General features: G+C 38.3%; 2 protein-coding genes across 2 annotated transcripts; one reads left to right on the forward strand and one right to left on the reverse strand.

Annotated features, from left to right (window-relative positions):
- Positions 1 to 2,702: 2,702 nt before the first annotated feature.
- LOC129628475 (olfactory receptor 5T2-like) lies at positions 2,703 to 3,674 on the reverse strand. Its single transcript, XM_055547912.1, has one exon. It carries the CDS (start codon positions 3,657 to 3,659, stop codon positions 2,703 to 2,705), a length of 957 nt encoding a protein of 318 aa, XP_055403887.1. The 5' UTR covers positions 3,660 to 3,674.
- A 4,871-nt stretch (positions 3,675 to 8,545) lies between these two features.
- LOC129628476 (olfactory receptor 5T3-like) lies at positions 8,546 to 9,510 on the forward strand. The gene is given in 2 exon segments (XM_055547913.1): positions 8,546 to 9,007; positions 9,010 to 9,510. Coding segments are annotated over 2 exon segments (963 nt in total).
- The last annotated feature ends 10,316 nt before the right edge of the window (positions 9,511 to 19,826 follow it).

The following is a 19,826-nucleotide window of genomic DNA, read 5'->3' on the forward strand; positions in this document are numbered from 1 at the left end:
ATGGAAATACAAAAAACCTAGAATAGCCAAAGCAATCTTGAGAAAGAAGGATCCAAAGCAATCTTGAGAAAGAAGGATGGAACTGGAGGAGTCAACCTACCTGACTTCAGGCTCTACTACAAAGCCACAGTCATCAAGACAGTATGGCACTTGCACAAAGACAGAAATATGGATCAATGGAACAAAATAGAAAGCCCAGAGATAAATCCACTCACCTATGGACACCTTATCTTTGACAAAGGAGGCAAGAATATACAATGGAGAAAAGACAATCTTTTTAACAAGTGGTGCTGGGAAAACTGGTCAACCACATGTAAAAGAATGTAACTAGAGCAGTTTCTAACACCATACACAGAAATAAACTCAAAATGGATTAAAGATCTAAATGTAAGACCAGAAACTATAAAACTCCTAGAGGAGAACATAGGAAAATCACTCTCCGACATACATCACAGCAGGATCCTCTATGATCCACCTCCCAGAATATTGGAAATAAAAGAAAAAATAAACAAATGGGACATAATTAAACTTAAAAGCTTCTGCACAACAAAGGAAACTATAAGCTAGGTGAAAAGACAGCCTTCAGAATGGGAAAAAATAATAGCAAATGAAGCAACTGACAAACAACTAATCTCAAAAATATACAAGCAACACCTACAGCTCAATTCCAGAAAAATAAATGACCCAATCAAAAAATGGGCCAAAGAACTAAATAGACATTTCTCCAAGGAAGACATAAAGATGACTAACAAACACATGAAAAGATGCTCAACATCACTCATTATCAGAGAAAAGCAAATGAAAACCACTATGAGGTACCATTTCATGCCAGTAAGAATGGCTGCAATCCAAAAGTCTACAAGCAATAAATGCTGGAGAGGATGTGGAGAAAAGGGAAGCCTCTTACACTGTTGGTGGGAATGGAAACTAGTACAGCCACTGTGGAGAACAGTGTGGAGATTTTTCTTTAAAAACTGGAAACAGAACTGCCACAGGATTCAGCAATACGACTGCTGGGCATACACACCAAGGAAACCAGAATTGAAAGAGACACATGTACCCCAATGTTCATTGCAACACTGTTTATAATAGCCAGGACATGGAAGCAACCTAGATGTCCATCAGCAGATGAATGGATAAGAAAGCAGTGGTACATATAGACAATGGAGTATTACTCAGCCATTAAAAAGAATACATTTGAATCAGTTCTAATGAGGTGGATGAAACTGGAACTTATTATACAGAGTGAAGTAAGCCAGAAAGAAAAACACCAATACAGTATACTAACACATATATATGGAATTTAGAAAGATGGTAACAATAACCCTGTATATGAGACAGCAAAAGAGACACTGATGTATAGAACAGTCTTTTGGACTGTGGGAGAGGGAGAAGATGGAATGATTTGGGAGAATGGCATTGAAACATGTATAATATCATATATGAAACGAGTCGCCAGTCCAGGTTCGATGCACGATACTGGATGCTTGGGGCTGGTGCACTGGGACGACCCAGAGGGATGGTACAGGGAGGGAGGAGGGAGGAGGCCTAGGATGGGGAACACATGTATACCTGTGGCAGATTCATGTTGATATATGGCAAAACCAATACAATATTGTAAAGTTAAAAAATAAAATAAAAAGTACAAAAATAAAAATAAAAAATAAAGTTATCTCTGAAGAACACATGTCCTCGCAATGAAAATGAGGTCTATTGGAAACAAGGCTTAAACATGCATGTAGGAGGGACCCTTCTGTAATGAGGTTCTTGGGCCTGAACATGAGGAGTGGGGGTTTCTGCAGGGGCATATCAGAGTTGAAAGGATCCAAGGAACAGAGAGCTAAAATCTGAGTCAGCACCAGACCTGTAATCAAATCCATAAAGGTGGATTGGGGCTGAGCTGTGGAAAGAACCGAATACACAGGCCACTTATACATTAATCTCTGAATTGTGTTTGTCTTTTTTTAATGTGTGATCTTGATAGATGTCAATGCCTGGACTTTATTTTCTGTGAGAAATTAAAGATTTGTTTAGCACTCAAGCTCTGAATGAAATAACAAAAATGGAAGAAATACATCCTTACAAATCAGCACGGTAGTTAACACCAGGAATTTGAACATTTGAACATGTTATCTATGGTCCCCAAACCACAAACTGGGATTAGATAGCTGCCAATGAATAAATCTAAGGACAGATCAGAATGCTTTGAAAGGAATTCAGATACCAATGACTCCATGGTATGGAACCATATGAACTATGGTTTTGGTATTGATTAGCTGGTATTTATTTAATCAAGTTAGTCAGATATAATGTTAATAACATTGTGAATATTGGGGACTATACATTCTAGTTATATCAAGATGAAAAAAGAAAAGAGTACATAATATGCTAAAGAAAAGTTACATATACATATGCCTGTGTGTGTTTTTGTTGTATCAATCAACATGCCTTTTACATACAAGCATTTATATGTGTGTGTAAGTGTATGTGTGAGTATGTGTGTGGATACATCTATCAGTAAGAAAATATTAAGTCACAGATGGATGATACAATTTTTTCTGCATATAAAATAACAGATTGAAATTTAAGTATGATCTTTATATTAAAATATCCAGGAAGAAGAGAAATATATCAATAAACTAAAACAAAGCATTTTCATCATGTCTTCTTGATATTATGTACAGAAACTCACTCTCAATTTTTTAATATTTACTGTGAAAATATACTTTATTGATAAGCCAATTTTTCCTAAACACTTTTTTCATTGCCTCTTTTACATCTTTGTTCCTTAAACTATAAATGATGGGATTCAGCATGGGAATTACAATGGTATAAAATATAGACACAATCATATCATGATCTGAGGCATAGCTGGAACTTGGTCTCACATACATGAAGAGAACAGTACCATGAAAAATGGACACTCCAGTTAGGTGAGAACCACATGTAGAAAACACTTTCCTTCTCCCTACAGCAGATGGCATCCTCAGAATGGTCAGCAGAATGAAACCATAGGAGATCAGGACAATCAGGACAGTGACTATCTCAATAGAGCCTGCAAAGTAGAAGAGCAGAAGCTGGTTTGTGTGAGTGTCAGAGCAAGAAATAGCGAGGAGGGGAGGGCTGTCACAGAAGACATGTCTGATTTCATTGGATTCACAGAAGGATAACCTAAAAGTAGCCACTGTGTGTACAGAAGCATGCACGATGCCACCAACATAGGAAGCAATGATGAGTGGCACGTAGACTCTGGGTGCCATGCTGACTGAATACAGGAGGGGGTTGTAGATGGCCATGTAACGATCATATGCCATTGCAGCCAGAAGAAAGCATTCTGTGGTCCCAAAAGTAACAGCAAGAAACATCTGTGTTGCACATTCAAGAAAGGAAATGGCTTTGTTCTTTGACATAAAGTCTGCTAACATTTTGGGGGTAATTACTGAGGAATAGCAGGCATCCACAGATGAAAGCACACTCAGAAAATAGTACATGGGGCTGTGGAGCCGGGGATCCCCAATGACCAATACAACCAGTCCTAAATTTCCAATCAGTGTGAAGAGGTAAACTGCTAGAAACAAGAAGAATAAGATGATTTGCAGTTCAAGATTGTCTGTGAAGCCTTTCAGTAAAAAAGATGCTACTTCAGTGACATTCTTCATCTTGATACCTCATGGAACAAACTTGAAGAAGATTTTCAAAAAATTGCAATTCATTTCCTACCAAAAGAATGAATAACATTGTGATTCAATGGAATGTGATTTGTGTCCTATTTATATTTTGCCAGAGTATAATTTCCCAGTTGTTCAGAACATGGTGACAAGACAGTGGTTTCAAGCATTTATGCCACACACTGAAGACTCAAATGGGAAAATATGTGTATTCATTCACTCACGGGCTGAATTCGTGCCATCTAAATCCATTAGATAAACCAGTTAATTTACCACTGAATTCTCTTAGTTGTTTCCATATTGCTTCTGCTGCTGCTGCTAAGTCGCTTCAGTCATGTCCGACTCTGTGTGACCCCAGAGACGGCAGCCCACCAGGCTCCCCTTCCCTGGGATTCTCCAGGCAAGAACACTGGAGTGGGTTGCCATTTCCTTCTCCAATGCATGAAAGTGAAATGCAAAAGCAAAGTCGTTCAGTCGTGTCCGACTCTTTGCGACCCCATGGACTGCAGCCTACCAGGCTCCTCCATCCATGGGATTCTCCAGGCCAGAGCACTGGAGTGGGGTGCCATTGCCTTCTCCTGTTTACATATTAAATTAGCTTAAAACACCAAATCATTGGTTAAAATCAATTTCCTTCTCCCATACAATAACATGGCCTACTGTATCAGTGTGCAGATAACTTTAATAGGATATCAGCAATCTAGTTATATTCAGTAACTGTGTAAAATGTTTTCTTATAATTTGCTTATCTATAGAATGAAACATTAATATTGATTATACAAGGTGGAGCAAATACTGTACTATTAAATACATTCATATAGCTGAACCTTCAAAATATTGTTAAATAGATAATGCTAAATTAGATTGGTCTTGCAGAATAACCTCTCAGACAGGAACATTTTATGTGGTATTCCCAAATTCTTTCTAATTCTATAGCCCTTATTAGGTGCATCCAAAGGAAATAATCAAGATTTTCAAGATGATGGGACATGATTGAATTAAAAAATTGTATTGGAACTTATAGTTCATTTAAATGTATTTCTGAGATATTTAGCATTATATTGTTTTTTCATTTACTAATAATCATATTTATTATTTTCAGATATCTAAAGTCTTTGATTTTCAATAGTCTCAAGACCTGTGGTGAAAAGGTGAATTTTTCTGAAAACAAATCAATTTTTTAAATTATTATACTTGTCTGCTGCTAAGTTGCTTCAGTCATGTCTGACTCTGTGCGACCCCATAGACGGCAGCCCACCAGGCTCCCCTGTCCCTGGGATTCTCCAGGCAAGAACACTGGAGTGGGGTGTCATTTCCTTCTTCAATACATGAAAGTGAAAACTGAAAGTGAAGTCGCTCAGTCGTGTTGGACTCTTAGCGACCCCGTGGACTGCAGCCCACCAGGCTCCTCCATCCATGGAATTTTCCAGGCAAGAGTACTGGAGTGGGGTGCAATTGCCTTCTCATAGACATTGTTTACTGTGGTTCCAGTGAATTATCAACTAGATAATCCGAGTCACAATTAAAGTCACTTATAAAAATTGTAACTAAATTATGACAATAATAAACAAATATAAACATAAATTTAATCCTTTGTATTTTCTTTGCTATATTTATTCACCTATGTGATATGAAAGAACTATTAATAAAAGGATTACATAGCATATCTGGTCTTGTTAGGTCCAAATTCCTAAAACATTCAGCAAATGTCCTGAAGTTCTCTCTTACCTCAGCCAAAGCAGATTTTGATGTCCTATAAATACAATTAACTCAAGCTGCTTATATCTACATACTCAACTGTTGATGAAACCACAGGAGAGTTCCCAAGGGAAATATGCTCCAATTATGATCTAGTTCAAAATAGCAACCTGGTGACTCACTTAATAAAAAAGAAAATGGTCCTGGAATAATTAATGGCCCACATGAACTCCTGATTACCAAATTCAGACTTAAATTGAAGGATGTAGGGAAAACCACTAGACCATTCAGGTATGACCTAAACCAAATCCCTTATGATTATACAGTGGAAGTGAGAAATAGATTTAAGGGCCTAGATCTGATAGATAGAGTGCCTGATGAACTATGGAATGAGGTTTGTGACATTGTACAGGAGACAGGGATCAAGACCATCCCCATGGAAAAGAAATTCAAAAAAGCAAAATGGCTGTCTGGGGAGGCCTTACAAATAGCTGTGAAAAGAAGAGAAGTGAAAAGCAAAGGAGAAAAGGAAAGATATAAGCATCTGAATACAGAGTTCCAAAGAATAGCAAGAAGAGATAAGAAAGACTTCCTCAACGATCAATGCAAAGAAATAGAGGAAAACAACAGAATGGGAAAGACTAGAGATCTCTTCAAGAAAATTAGAGATACCAAGGCAACATTTCATGTAAAGAAGGGCTCAATAAAGGTCAGAAATGGTATGGATCTAACAGAAGCAGAAGATATTAAGAAGAGGTGGCAAGAATACACAGAAAAACTGTACAAAAAAGATCTTCATGACCCAGATAATCATGATGGTGTGATCACTCACCTAGAGCCAGACATCCTGGAATGTGAAGTCAAGTGGACCTTAGAAAGCATCACTATGAACAAAGCTAGTGGAGGTGATGGAATTCCGGTTGAGCTCTTTCAAATCCTGAAAGATGATGCAGTGAAAGTGCTGCATTCAATATGCCAGCAAATTTGGAAAACTCAGCAGTGACCACAGGACTGGAAAAGGTCCGTTTTCATTCCAATCCCAAAGAAAGGCAATACCAAAGAATGCTCAAACTACCACACAATTGCACTCATCTCACATGCTAGTAAAGTAATGCTCAAAATTCTCCAAGCTAGGCTTCAACAATATGTGAACCATGAATTTCCAGATGTTCAAGCTGGTTTTAGAAAAGGCAAAGAAGCCAGAAGTCAAATTTCCAACATCCGCTGAGTCATAGAAAAAGCAAGAGAGTTCAAGAAAATCATCTATTTCTGCTTTATTGACTATGCCAAAGGCTTTGACTGTGTGGATCACAATAAACTGTGGACAATTCTTCAAGAGATGGGAATACCAGACCACCTGACCTGCCTCTTGAGAAATCTGTATGCAGGTCAGAAAGCAACAGTTAGAACAGAACATATAACAACAGACTGGTTCCCAGTAGGAAAAGGAGTATGTTAAGGCTGTATATTGCCACCCTGCTTATTTAACTTATATGCAGAGTATAGCATGAGAAATGCTGGATTGGAAGAAACACAAGCTGGAATCAAGATTGCCGGGAGAAATATCAATAACCTCAGATATGCAGATGACACCACCCTTATGGCAGAAAGTGAAGAACTAAAAAATCTCTGGATGAAAGTGAAAGTGGAGAGTGAAAAAGTTGGCTTAAAGCTCAACATTCAGAAAACGAAGATCATGGCATCTGGTCCCACCACTTCATGGGAAATAGATGTGGAAACAGTGGAAACAGTGTCAGACTTTATTTTGGGGGGCTCCAAAATCACTGAAGATGGTGACTGCAGCCATGAGATTAAAAGACACTTAGTCCTTGGAAGGAAAGTTATGACCAACCTAGATAGCATATTCAAAAGCAGAGACATTACTTTGCCAACAAAGTTTCGTCTAGTCAAGGCTATGGTTTTTCCTGTGGTCATGTATGGATGTGAGAGTTGGACTGTGCAGAAGGCTGAGCACCAAAGAATTGATGCTTTTGAACTGTGGTATTAGAGAAGACTCTTGAGAGTACCTTGGACTGCAAGGAGATCCAACCAGTCCATTCTGAAGGAGATCAGGCCTGGGATTTCTTCAGAAGAAATGATGCTAAAGCTGAAACTCCAGTACTTTGGCCACCTCATGTGAAGAGTTGACTCATTGGAAAAGACTCTGATGCTGGGAGGGATTGGGGGCAGGAGGAGAAGGGGACGACAGAGGATGAGATGGCTGGATGGCATCACTGACTCGATGGATGTGAGTCTGAGTGAACTCCGGGAGTTGGTGATGGACAGGGACGTCTGGAGTGCTGCGATTCATGGTGTCGCAAAGAGTTGGACACCACTGAGCGACTGATCTGATTTGATAGTAACACCTCACATTGCTACTAAAATAAAATTTGAAAATCAGTAGCAGTATGATAAGCTGCAGAGGCCAACACGAACACCTTAATGACACCTATTTTTAGAAAAAAAAATAACATTAATATTGTTATTCTTTGCAAAATGGGTACATAATCTCTAAAATACTGTCTGCTGTTCAGTGTATCACTGTTCTTGAATGGAATTTAATGGGACAATATAATTGCCAACAAAATGGATATAAAATGATTTTGTTTAAACAAACAGCTCTGCACAAAAGTTTGAAATATAGGTTTCATTTATGTCATTCCTTACTTATCTGGAAACATTTAATATTAAATAATTTTATATTGTTTTCTTATTTAAATCAAACTCAATCTTGTGATGTGTGATTACTTTCATTTTTTACAGTTGTGAACATAAAAAGACACTTTGTGCACCTTATAGCAAAGCTAGCTGTTAATTGTGTACTTTCCACTATAATATTTCATGGTTGTAACAGTCCTTTAGTTATTCATATTTGTTGATTTTAAAGCTATGTAGTATGAAAACAAATGGTAAAGAATATAACAAAAAATAAACTGGAAAATAAATCACTTAAATTGACATGATATTTTAACATGATGAATCTAGTCAACAATTGAACATAATAACTTCTTTTATTAACAGCAAAATGCATCCATTTGAATCCAACATCTTCATCACTGACCATTCCATGACTACAAAGGAAATCATTAGATCCTGCTAAGAAACAAATAGGAAGATGTAGTTGGGTGGATTCTATTTTCACAAAATACTGCCTTTAGAACCTATACAGAAAAACTAAAATGGTGCAGCTCTCATCAGATTTAGATTCATACCAGATCCAGATGAAAAATGTGACTGAAGTAAACATGTTTATACTGATGGGCTTTACAGATGATTTAGAGGTGCAACTCTACCTATTTTTACTTTTTCTGGCAATCTATCTTTTTACACTGGTAGGAAATTTGGGACTGGGTATGATGGTCATTGTGGATTCTCGAATCCAAAACCCAATGTACTATTTTCTGAGTGTCTTATCATTCCTGGATGCCTACTATTCTTCAGTGGTCACTCCAAAAATGTTGATTAATTTCCTGTCAGAGAATAAAACCATTTCCTATCTTGGATGTGCAGCACAAATGCTTCTCTTTGTTACTTTTGGGACCACAGAATGCTTTCTTCTGGCTGCAATGGCATACGATCACTACGTGGCCATCTACGACCCCCTCCTGTATTCAGCCAGCATGGCTCCTAGAGTCTACGTGGGAGACTCATCATTGCTTCCTATGTTGCTGGCATCATGCATGCTACTGTACACACAGTGGCTACTTTCAGCCTCTCCTTCTGTGCCTCCAATGAAATCAGACACGTGTTCTGTGACATCCCTCCCCTCCTCGCTATTTCTTGCTCTGACACTCACACAGACCAGCTTCTACTTTTCTATTTTGTGGGCTCTATTGAGATAGTCACTGTCCTGATTGTCCTGATCTCCTGTGGTTTCATTCTGTTGGCCGTTCTGAGGATGTGTTCTGCTGAAGGGAGAAGTAAAGTCTTTTCTACATGTGGATCTCACCTAACTGGAGTGACTATTTATCATGGAACCATCCTCTTCACATATATGAGACCAACTTCCAGCTATGACTCAAACATGATCGTGTCAACATTTTACACCATTATCATTCCCATGCTGAATCCTATCATCTACAGTTTAAGGAATAAAGATGTAAAAGAGGCAATAAAAAAAATATTCAGAGAAGTTGGTTTATAACCATAGTGTATTTTTAGTACTGGATAAAGCTGCAAAGAACTTAAATGTTGATATCTTGATGCTAAGTAACTAGAGAAGAAATGCTCCATTTCAGTTACTAACGTTTGTGTAACCTAGAATAAAACATTACCAGTCCATCAAAAATAAGACTGGGAGCTGACTGTGGCTCAGATCATAAACTCCATATTGCCCAATTCAGACTTAAATTGAAGAAAGTGGGGAAAACCACTAGACCATTCAGGTATGACCTAAATCAAATCCCTTATGACTATACAGTGGAAGAACAAATAGATTTAAGGGACTAGATCTGATAGACAGAGTGCCTGATGAACTATAAACAGAAGTTCATGACATCGTACAGGAGACAGGGATTAAGACGATCCCAAAGAAAAAGCAAAATGGCTGTCGGAGAAGGTCTTACAAATAATTGTGAAAAGAAGAGAAACGAAAAGCAAAGGAGAAAAGGAAAGATACACCCATCTGAATGCAGAGTTCCAAATAATAGCAAGAAAGATAACAAAACCTTCCTCGGCCATCAATGCAAAGAGATAGAGGAAAACGATATAAAGGGAAAGACTAGAGATCTCTTCAAGAAAATTACAGATACCAAGGGAACATTTCATGCACAGATGGGCTCAATAAAGGACAGAAATGGTATAGACCTAACAAGAGCATAAAATATTAAGAAAAAGTAGCAAGAATACACAGAAGAATTGTACAAAAAAGATCTTCATGACCCAGATAATCATGATGGTGTGATCACTCACCTAGAGCCACACATTCTGGAATGTGAAGTCAAGTGGGCCTTAGAAAGCACCACTAAGAACAAAGCCAGTGGAGGTGATGGAATTCCAGTTAGCTATTTCAAATCCTGAAAGATGATGCTGTGAAAGTGCTGCACTCAATATGCCAGCAAATTTGGAAAACTCAGCAGTGGCCACAGGACTGGAAAAGGTCAGTTTTCATTCCAATCCCAAAGAAAGGCAATGCCAAAGAATGCTCAAACTACCACACAATTGCACTCATCTCATACTCTAGTAAAGTAATGCCCAAGAATCTCAAAGCCAGGATTCAACAATACATGAACAGTGAACTTCCTGATGTTTAACCTGGTGCTAGAAAAGTCAGAGGAACCAGAGATCAAATTGCCGACATCTGCTGGATCTTGCAAAAAGTAAGAGTTCCAGAAAAACATCTATTTCTGCTTTACTGACTATGCCCAAGACTTTGACTGTGTGGATCAGAATAAACTGTGGAACATTCTGAAAGAGATGGGAATAGCAGACCAACTGACCTACCTGTTGAGAAACCTGTATGCAGGTCAGGAAGCAACAGTTAGAACAGAACATGGAACAGACGTGTTCCAAATAAGAAAAGGAGTACATCAAAGCTGTGTATCGTCACCCTGACTATTTAACTTATATGCAGAGTATATCATGAGAAACGGTGGGCTGGAAGAAGCACAAGCTGGCATCAAGATTGCCAGGAGAAATATCAATAACCTCAGATATGCAGATGACACCACCCTTATGGCAGAAAGTGAAGAAGAACTAAAGAGCCTATTCATGAAAGTGAAAGAGGAGAGTGAAAATGTTGCCCTAAATCTCAGCATTTAGAAAACAATCATGGCAAAAGGTCCCATCATCACTTCATGGGAAATAGATGGGGAAACAGTAGAAACAGTGTCAGACCTTATTTTTCTGGTCTCCAAAATCATTGCAGATGGTGATTGCAGCCATGAAATTAAAAGACACTTACTCCTTGGAAGGAAAGTTAAGACCAACCTAGACAGCATATTAAAAAACAGAGCCATTACTTTGTCAACAAAGGTCTGTCTAGTAAAGGCTATTGTTTTTCCAGTAGTCATGACTACTCTCATGTGAGAGTTGTATGTGAGAGTTGTACTATTAAGAAAGCTGAGCACTGAAGAATTTATGCTTTTGAACTGTGGCATTGGAGAAGACTCTTGAGAGTCCCTTGGACTGCAAGGAGATCCAACCAGTCCATCCTAAAGGAGATCAGTCCTGGGTATTCATTGGAAGGACTGATGCTGAAGCTGAAACTCCAATACTTTGGCCACCTGATGGGAAAAGATGAGTCATTTGGAAAGACCGTTATGCTGGGAAAGATTGAGGGCAGGAGGAGAAGGGGACGACAGAGGATGAGATGGTTTGATGGCATAACCAATTCAATGGACATGGATTTGAGTAAACTCCACTAGTTGGTGATAGACAGGGAGGCCTGGCGTACTGCAGTTCATGGGGTTGCAAAGAGTCAGACACGACTGAGCGACTGAACTGAACTGAACTGAGTCCATCAATGTAACACTTTACAAATATAGTTCCTATCATTTATCTGCTGATTATTACATTTAAACTGATCCATATTAAATATTGACTGATGTAAGTATACTGCAGTTGTCATTCATTCTATGATTTGTTTCACACTCTATTGTTATAGCTATAATCTTGGGATTTGGTAGATTGATATTAAGCTAAGTCACTTCAGTCGTGTCCCACTCTGTGCGACCCCATAGACAGCAGCCAACTAGGCTCTGCCGTCCCTAGGATTCTCCAGGCAAGAACACTGGAGTGGGTTGCCATTTCCTTCTCCAATGCATGAAAGAAAAAAGTGAAAGTGAAGTCGCTCCGTCGTGTCCGACTCTTAGAGACCCCATGGACTGCAGCCTACCAGGCTCCTCTGTCCATGGGGTTTTCCAGGCTAGGGTACTGGAGTGGGGTGCCATTGCCTTCTCTGAGATTGATATTAGCTCACATTAATTATAGGAATTCTTCAACACACATCATGAAGTTACTTCTCCATTCTGGAGCCCCTGTGAAGAACCTCCATGTGAGCTCACACAATATGTTCCATCCAGGTATACAGGCATGACTTTTCCAGTTTGGCTCAACATCATATATCTTTATTCCATTATAAAGTATTTTCTGATTACTGTCAAATCATAGAAATAGATTAGGTCCATTTTGAAACTCCAAAAATTATACTGAAGGTAGATGGTAATATTTATTGAGAATATGCTTAAGGTTAAGTCAGTTCAGTTCAGTTGCTCAGTTGTATCCGACTGTTTGTGACCCCATGAACCGCAGCATGCCAGGCCTCCCTATCCATCACCAACTCCCGGAATTTATGCAAACCCATGTCCATTGAGTCAGTTATGCCATCCAACCATCTCATCCTGTCGTCCCCTTCTCCTCCTGCCCTCAATTTTTCCCAGCATCAGGGTCTTTTCCAATGAATCAGCTCTTCCCATCAGGTGGCCAAAGAATTGGAGTTTCAGCTTCAACATCAGTTCTTCCAGTGAACATTCAGGACTGATCTCCTTTAGAATGGACTGGTTGGATCTCCATGCTGTCCGAGGGGCTCTCAAGAGTCTTCTCCAACACCACAGTCCAAAAGCTTCAGTTCTTTGGTGCTCAGCTTTCTTTATAGTCCAACTCTCACATCCATACATGACTACTGGAAAATCCATAGCTTTGACTAGCTGGACCTTTGTTGACAAAGTAATGTCGCTGCTTTTTAATATGCTGTCTAGGTTGGTCATAACTTTTCTTCCAAAGAGCAATCATCTTTTAATTTCATGGCTCCAGTCACGATTTTCAGTGATTTTGGAGACCAGAAAAAGAAAGTCTGACACTCTTTTCATTGTTTCCCCATCTATTGGCCATGAAGTGATGGGATCAATGCCATGATCTTCGTTTTCTGAATGTTAAGATTTAAGCCAACTTTTTCACTTTCCTCTCTCACTTTCATTAAGAGGCTCTTTAGTTCTTCTTCACTTTCTCCCATAAGGGTAGTGTCATCAGCATATCTGAGGTTATTGATATTTCTCTTGGCAATCTTGATTCCAGCTTGTGCTTCATTCAGTCCAGAATTTCTCATGATGTACTCTGCATATAAGTCAAATAAGCAGGGTGACAATACACAGCCTTGACGTACTCCTTTTCCTATTTGGAACCACTCTGTTGTTCCATGTCCAGTTCTGTTGCTTCCTCACCTGCATACAGGTTTCTCAAGAGGCAGGTCAGGTGGTCTAGTATTCCCATCTCTTACAGAAGTTTCCAGAGTTTGTGGTGGTGATCCATACAATCAAAGCCTTTGGAACAGTCAATAAATCAGAAATACATGTATGTCTGGAAATCTCTGGCTTTTTTGACAATCCAACTGATGAGGCAACTTGATCTCTGGTTCCTCTGCCTTTTCTAAAACAAGCTTGAATATCTGGAAATTTAGAGGCTTCTTGTTAAAGCCTGGCTTGGAGAATTTTGAGCGTTACCTTACTAGCATGTGAGATGAGTGCAATCATGAAATGTTTGTCTTACTAAGACAAGTGTGAAATAAAAATCATATTTATGGCTAGATAAGAAAAATGTAAAGAAATTTTAAAGGAATTTATTTTTTAATTGTATAAAAATTAATTTAATAAATAACAAAAATGACTTTAATAAATATTTTAGTACTGATCATTTTTCATTGACTTAGAATACATTATATCCATTCATTAGGAAGTTTAGAACATTTTTTTTTTCTTTTCAGGGGAAAAAAAAAAAACCTTATTTGTACCTTGTGATATGTTCTGTTAATTTGACTTGGTGTTCATCTTTGAACATCTTTGAAGCATGTCTTGCTTTCTTTGTCTATATATTTTTCCCTTGTTCTATTTTCCTGACTTTAATTTAATAAAATTTATTTATTTTTTCCTTAAAAAACTGGAAATAGAACTGTCATACGACCCAGCCATCCCTTGCTGGGCATACACACTGAGGAAACCAGAATTGAAAGAGACACATGTACCCCAATGTTCATTGCAGCACTGTTTACAATAGCCAGGACATGGAATGAACCTAGATGTCCATTAGCAGATGAATGGATAAGAAAGCTGTGGTACATATACACAATGGAGTATTACTCAGCCATTAAAAAGAACACATTTGAATCAGTTCTAATGAGGTGGATGAAACTGGAGCCTATTATACAGAGTGAAGTAAGCCAGAAAGAAAAACACCAATACAGTATACCAACGCATATATATGAAATGTAGAAAGATGGTAATGATAACCCTGTATGTGAGACAGGTAAAGAGACACAGATATATAGAACAGTCTTTTGGACTCTGTGGGAGAGGGAGAGGGTGGGATGATTTGGGAGAATGGCATTGAAATATGTATAATATCATATGTGAAACAATTTGCCAGTCCAAGTTCGATGCATGATACAGGAAGCTTTGGGGCTGGTGCACTGGGATGACCCAGAGGGATGGTATAGGAAGGGAAGTGGGAAGGAGGTTCAGGATGGGGGACACATGTACACCCGTGGTGGATTCATGTTGATGAATGGCAAAACCAATGCAATATTATAAAGTAATTAGCTTCAAATTAGAATAAATAAATTTATATTATAAAAATTCCCATGATCTCTTTTCCATCATCTCATGTAAATAATATTTTGTTGTTCCTCAGTCACAAAGTCATGTTCAACTCTTTGTGACACCATGGACTGCAGCATGCCAGGCTTTTCTGTCCTCCATTAACTTCTGGAGTTTATTCAAACTCATGTCCATTGAGTCCGTGATGCCATCCAACCATCTCATCCTGTCGTCCCCTTCTCCTCCTTCCTTCACTCTTTCCCAGCATCAGAATCTTTTCCAGTGTGTCAGCTCTTCCCATTTGGTGGCCAAAGTAATAGAGCTTCAGCTGCAACACTTCAACATCTGTCCTTCCAATGAATCACTTGATGGTCATTTGAGTTGTTTCTGTTCTTTGGCTTTCATTCATAGTGCTTATGAACATTTTCATCATTTAGTGAATTTAAGTGAATTTATGCTTTCAGTTAACTTTAGATACTGAATATTAGACCAAAACCAGATGGCTCTGTGATGAAATGTACCAAATATTATTTTTTAAAAAAATCAATCATTTAACACTGCAGAAGAGGACAGCATTCGGGAGGTTAATGATCAGCAACATAGAAGAAACTTAGTTTGCAGGATTGGTGTCATTTATTCACTAAATCATGTCAGACTCTTTTTGGTCACATGTACTGTAGCGCACCAGGTTCCTCTGTCCATGGGCTTTTCCAGGAAAGAATGCTAGCCTGGGCCTTCTCCGGGGGATCATACTGACCAGGGCCCATATCTGTTGCTCCTGCATTGGCAGTAGTATTTCTTTACCACTGATTCACCAAGGAAGCCCAGTTTCTAAAATTATGTTCTGAAAAAGACTCATCCACATACCCTAGTCAGCTAAAATCTGGAAGTTTATAACCGAGGATATTTTTTCTTTGCTGAGCCAGTCTTTCTGAATCCCATTTTTACATCAAGCTAGCCTGTACCCTGACTATTATAGATTATCTTCCTAGAACAATGTCATCTTTAGGCAAATTGTTCTTTGCTTAATGGAATTTTCCTCAGTGAATAGGACTGGGCCTGGATGTTTGAAAAGACTTAGCTAGTATATTCCAAATCATGTTGGCTGGTATTAGCATGTTTTAGAGAATGTCTGCCAGTGGTATAAGCCCTTCAACAGCCCCTGGTATTTTATGTAATACTTTCTTTAATATAGTAGTGAATTTTATTTCCTCAGTTCTGGTAATCATAGTACAAATTTGTTGAAAATGCCCAATCAGTGGTAATAAGAAATGTTAACAGTGGAGTCAGACTATCAGTGTTCAAACCTGAGCTTGTTCTTTCACTAGTGAGTGATTATGGGCCAGTTGTTTACTGTGTTCTTTAGTTTCATCCTCTATAAATTGCAAACTTCAGATACATTCATTGAGGATTAGATCTAGGTGCTGGGGAGATGATGTTGAACAAACTAAACAAGAATCCTCATTCATTAAACTTACATGATAGTGTGTGAGGTGCAGCAGACAAGAAGCAAAATACACTAGTAAAATATTATAAAAGGTAAAATGTAGATAACTGCTATGGAAAATAAATGAAACACACAAAGGGGAAGGGAATAGGTACACTTTTGAATGTTTTTATTAAGAATAAAATAGGAAGGAAAGCATGCATTTCTCTGTGAATAGGAAATTTCTGAATGAAAGGGAAAATGGAAAAATTCCAAGAACTGTCAGTATTAGTGTGGACAGAACAGTTAGGGTGTCAGTCGTCAAATCAAAGAATGATTAATAGAATAATAAAAGACAGTATGGTACTGGCACAAAGACAGAAATATAGATCAATGGAACAAAATAGAAAGCCCAGAGATAAATCCACGCACCTATGGACACCTTATCTTTGACAAAGGAGGCAAGAATTTACAATGGATTAAAGACAATCTCTTTAACACGTGGTGCTGGGAAATCTGGTCAACCACTTGTAAAAGAATGAAACTAGAACACTTTCTAACACCATACACAAAAATAAACTCAAAATGGATTAAAGATCTCAACATAAGACCAGAAACTATAAAACTCCTAGAGGAGAACATAGGCAAAACACTCTCCAACATACATCACAGCAGGATCCTCTATGACCCACCTCCCAGAATATTGGAAATAAAAGCAAAAATAAACAAATGGGACCTAATTAACCTTAAAATCTTCTGCACATCAAAGGAAACTATTAGCAAGGTGAAAAGACAGCCTTCAGAATGGGAGAAGATAATAGCAAATGAAGCAACTGACAAACAACTAATCTCAAAAATATACAAGCAACTCCTACAGCTCAACTCCAGAAAAATAAATGACCCAATCAAAAAATGGGCCAAAGAACTAAATAGACATTTCTCCAAAGAAGACATACAGATGGCTAACAAACACATGAAAAGATGCTCAACATCACTTATTATCAGAGAAATGCAAATCAAAATCACTATGAGGTACCATTTCACACCAGTCAGAATGGCTGCGATCCAAAAGTCTACAAGTAATAAATGCTGGAGAGGGTGTGGAGTAAAGGGAACCCTTTTACACTGTTGGTGGGAATGCAAACTAGTACAGCCACTATGGAGAACAGTGTGGAGATTCCTTAAAAAACTGGAAATAGACCTGCCTTATGATCCAGCAATCCCACTGCTGGGCATACACACTGAGGAAACCAGAAGGGAAAGAGACACGTGTACCCCAATGTTCATCGCAGCACTGTTTATAATAGCCAGGACATGGAAGCAACCTAGATGTCCATCAGCAGATGAATGGATAAGCAAGCTGTGGTACATATACACAAGGAGTATTATTCAGCCATTAAAAAGAATACATTTGAATCAGTTCTAATGAGGTGGATGAAATTGGACACTATTATACAGAGTGAAGTAAGCCAGAAAGAAAAACACCAATACAGTATACTAATGCATATATATGGAATTTAGAAAGATGGTAACAATAACCCTGTGTACGAGACAGCAAAAGAGACACTGATGTATAGAACAGTCTTATGGACTCTGTGGGAGAGGGAGAGGGTGGGAAGATTTGGGAGAATGGCATTGAAACATGTAAAATATCATGTATGAAACGAGTTGCCAGTCCAGGTTCGATGCACGATACTGGATGCTTGGGGCTGGTGCACTGGGACGACCCAGAGGGATGGAATGGGGAGGGAGGAGGGAGGAGGGTTCAGGATGGGGAACACATGTATACCTGTGGCGGATTCCTTTTGATATTTGGCAAAACTAATACAGTTATGTAAAGTTTAAAAATAAAATAAAATTAAAAAAAAAAAAGAATGAGTTAATGGAGGTAAGGAGTGGGGACAAGGTCACTGTGGAGCAGTGGGCTATTATGAAGATTATAACACAAAAAGAACAACCACATGACAAAGAAACCCCACTCCTAGGCATATGCCTAGAAAAAACTGTAATTCAAAAAGTGAGTTCATTTCTGAATGAAAGGGAAAATGGAAAAATTCCAAGAACTCTCAGTATTAGTTCTGATAGTGTTCATTGCAACACTATTTACAGAGGCCAGAACATAGAAACAAGCTATATGTCCATTAACAGAGTGAAACTTTTAATTCAAGAATTTATTTTTAATAATCATAACAAACATAGGAATTAGGAGAAAGGCAATGCTATTGTAAAATGCACAGAATTTCAACAACAACAACAAAAGCAGTTTTTGGAAGCTTTTGACACATCACACACATTTATGGGTTTTAAATATTTTCAGATAGCTACTGAAGAAATATCACTGCATGCAGATTTTTAACTTGAATTTGCACACATTTCATGTCCAAAGCATTGCAAAATGAGTCTGGATTTTTCCCATTTGCCAAAAACACATTCACTCTGGATTTCAATAACAGAAGAATAACTAATGGTAAACTTGTAAGAGTACAAAGAAAGCTGCTGAAAACTTCATAGGAAATTAGAGAAATATGACATATATAATGTAATACCATGTACATACATAACTATCCATCTAGAGCATATGTCGTAGTTGTTAGTCCCTAAATGGTGTCCAACTCTTTGCGACTGCATGGACTCTAGCCCACTGGGTTCTTCCATCCATGGGCATTTTCATGGAGTGCGTTTTCATGGTGTGTCCATGGAGTGAGTGTGATTTCCTTCTCCAGGGAATCTTCTGGGACCAGGGCTCAAACTGGTATCTCCTGCATTGACAGGTGGATTCTTTTCCACTGAGCCACCAGGGAAGCCCCCTAGAAGAATATTTATTGCTGCTGTTCAGTTGCTCTGTTGTGTCTGACTCTGTGTGACCACATGGACTGTTGCCCATCAGCCTCCTCTGTCTGTGGGGATTGCCAGGCATGAATACTGGAGTGGGTTGCCATTTCCTTCTCTGGAGGATTTTCCTAAATCAGGGATTGAGCCTGTGTCTCCTTCATTGGCAGGCCAATTTTTTACCACTAAGCCAACAGGAATGCCCAGAAGAACATACATAAAAAAACTTCTTTTTTTTTTCTTCCAATTTTATATTTTCCAAGTTTTTTGAAGAAATATTGAAGCGTTGAGCATTTACTTAGTTTTTGTGTATTTGTCTTTTAAATAAACTAAAGGTAATTTATAAATTAGAATAATATTCTTTAAGAAAAAAATAAAACATTATAAGTTAAAAATAAGCAAGGATGTCAACATTCTAGTGATAATAGCATTTCTTTGTAAGGCCTTAAATGCTTTACGTCAATTGTGTGGTATAATACCTACAATAACACTATAGATCTGGAATTATTACTTACTTGGTGAGGTTGAGGAAACGAGTCCAAAAGTTTCAGTGATTTTTTCAAATGTTACAGAGCCACAAGGGTTGCAATCAAGAGCGGAAATCCTGTAATGGATAGTTCCAAAGCAAGTGCTACTAATCACTCTGTTGTATTGCTTCTCCACAAAGTACATGAAATA

The sequence above is a fragment of the Bubalus kerabau genome, chromosome 15 (genome assembly GCF_029407905.1).
Source record: "Bubalus kerabau isolate K-KA32 ecotype Philippines breed swamp buffalo chromosome 15, PCC_UOA_SB_1v2, whole genome shotgun sequence".
NCBI classification, from domain to species: Eukaryota; Metazoa; Chordata; class Mammalia; order Artiodactyla; family Bovidae; genus Bubalus; species Bubalus kerabau.